At 37.9% G+C, this 359-nt stretch overlaps 1 protein-coding gene across 4 annotated transcripts in view; it reads right to left on the bottom strand.

The window, feature by feature from the left end:
- Nucleotides 1–359, bottom strand: part of PARVA (parvin alpha) — a 53,404-nt gene that overhangs the window by 10,765 nt on the left and 42,280 nt on the right. For all 4 annotated transcript variants that reach the window (XM_017726314.1, XM_017726313.1, XM_008644057.2 and 1 more), the window contains exon 10: nucleotides 74–142. In XM_017726314.1, the coding sequence (XP_017581803.1) occupies nucleotides 74–142 (69 nt within the window). The remainder of the gene's footprint in view (nucleotides 1–73; nucleotides 143–359) is intronic.

The following is a 359-nucleotide window of genomic DNA, read 5'->3' as shown; positions in this document are numbered from 1 at the left end:
GGCAAAGCTGGGGACACAGTGCATAACGTAGTGCAGCTACCTCTCCCCTCTAAGAAAGGCTATAAAACTCTACCTGCGTGTCCAGTTCAGTCACCTCCAAATTCAGTTTATTCAGATGCTTGTTCACAAAGGTGATGAGAGTCTGAAATATGAAAACAGTGCAATGAAGGCCTATTCAGCAGGGCAGAAGTTCAACACCAGCAGTATGAACTCCACTCAGAAGAGAATTTGCATGAGTGAAGAGACTGCAACACAACCTCCAAGTTTTAAAACTGAAATGTGACATTAAAAATTGTTCTTATTTTTTACAAGAATGAAGAACAGAAATAAAATGAATGTGATATATATATATATATATA

This window comes from Corvus brachyrhynchos, unplaced genomic scaffold (assembly GCF_000691975.1).
Source record: "Corvus brachyrhynchos isolate BGI_N302 unplaced genomic scaffold, ASM69197v1 scaffold281, whole genome shotgun sequence".
Lineage (NCBI taxonomy): Eukaryota > Metazoa > Chordata > Aves > Passeriformes > Corvidae > Corvus > Corvus brachyrhynchos.
This window is presented reverse-complemented; position numbering and strand designations above follow the sequence as displayed.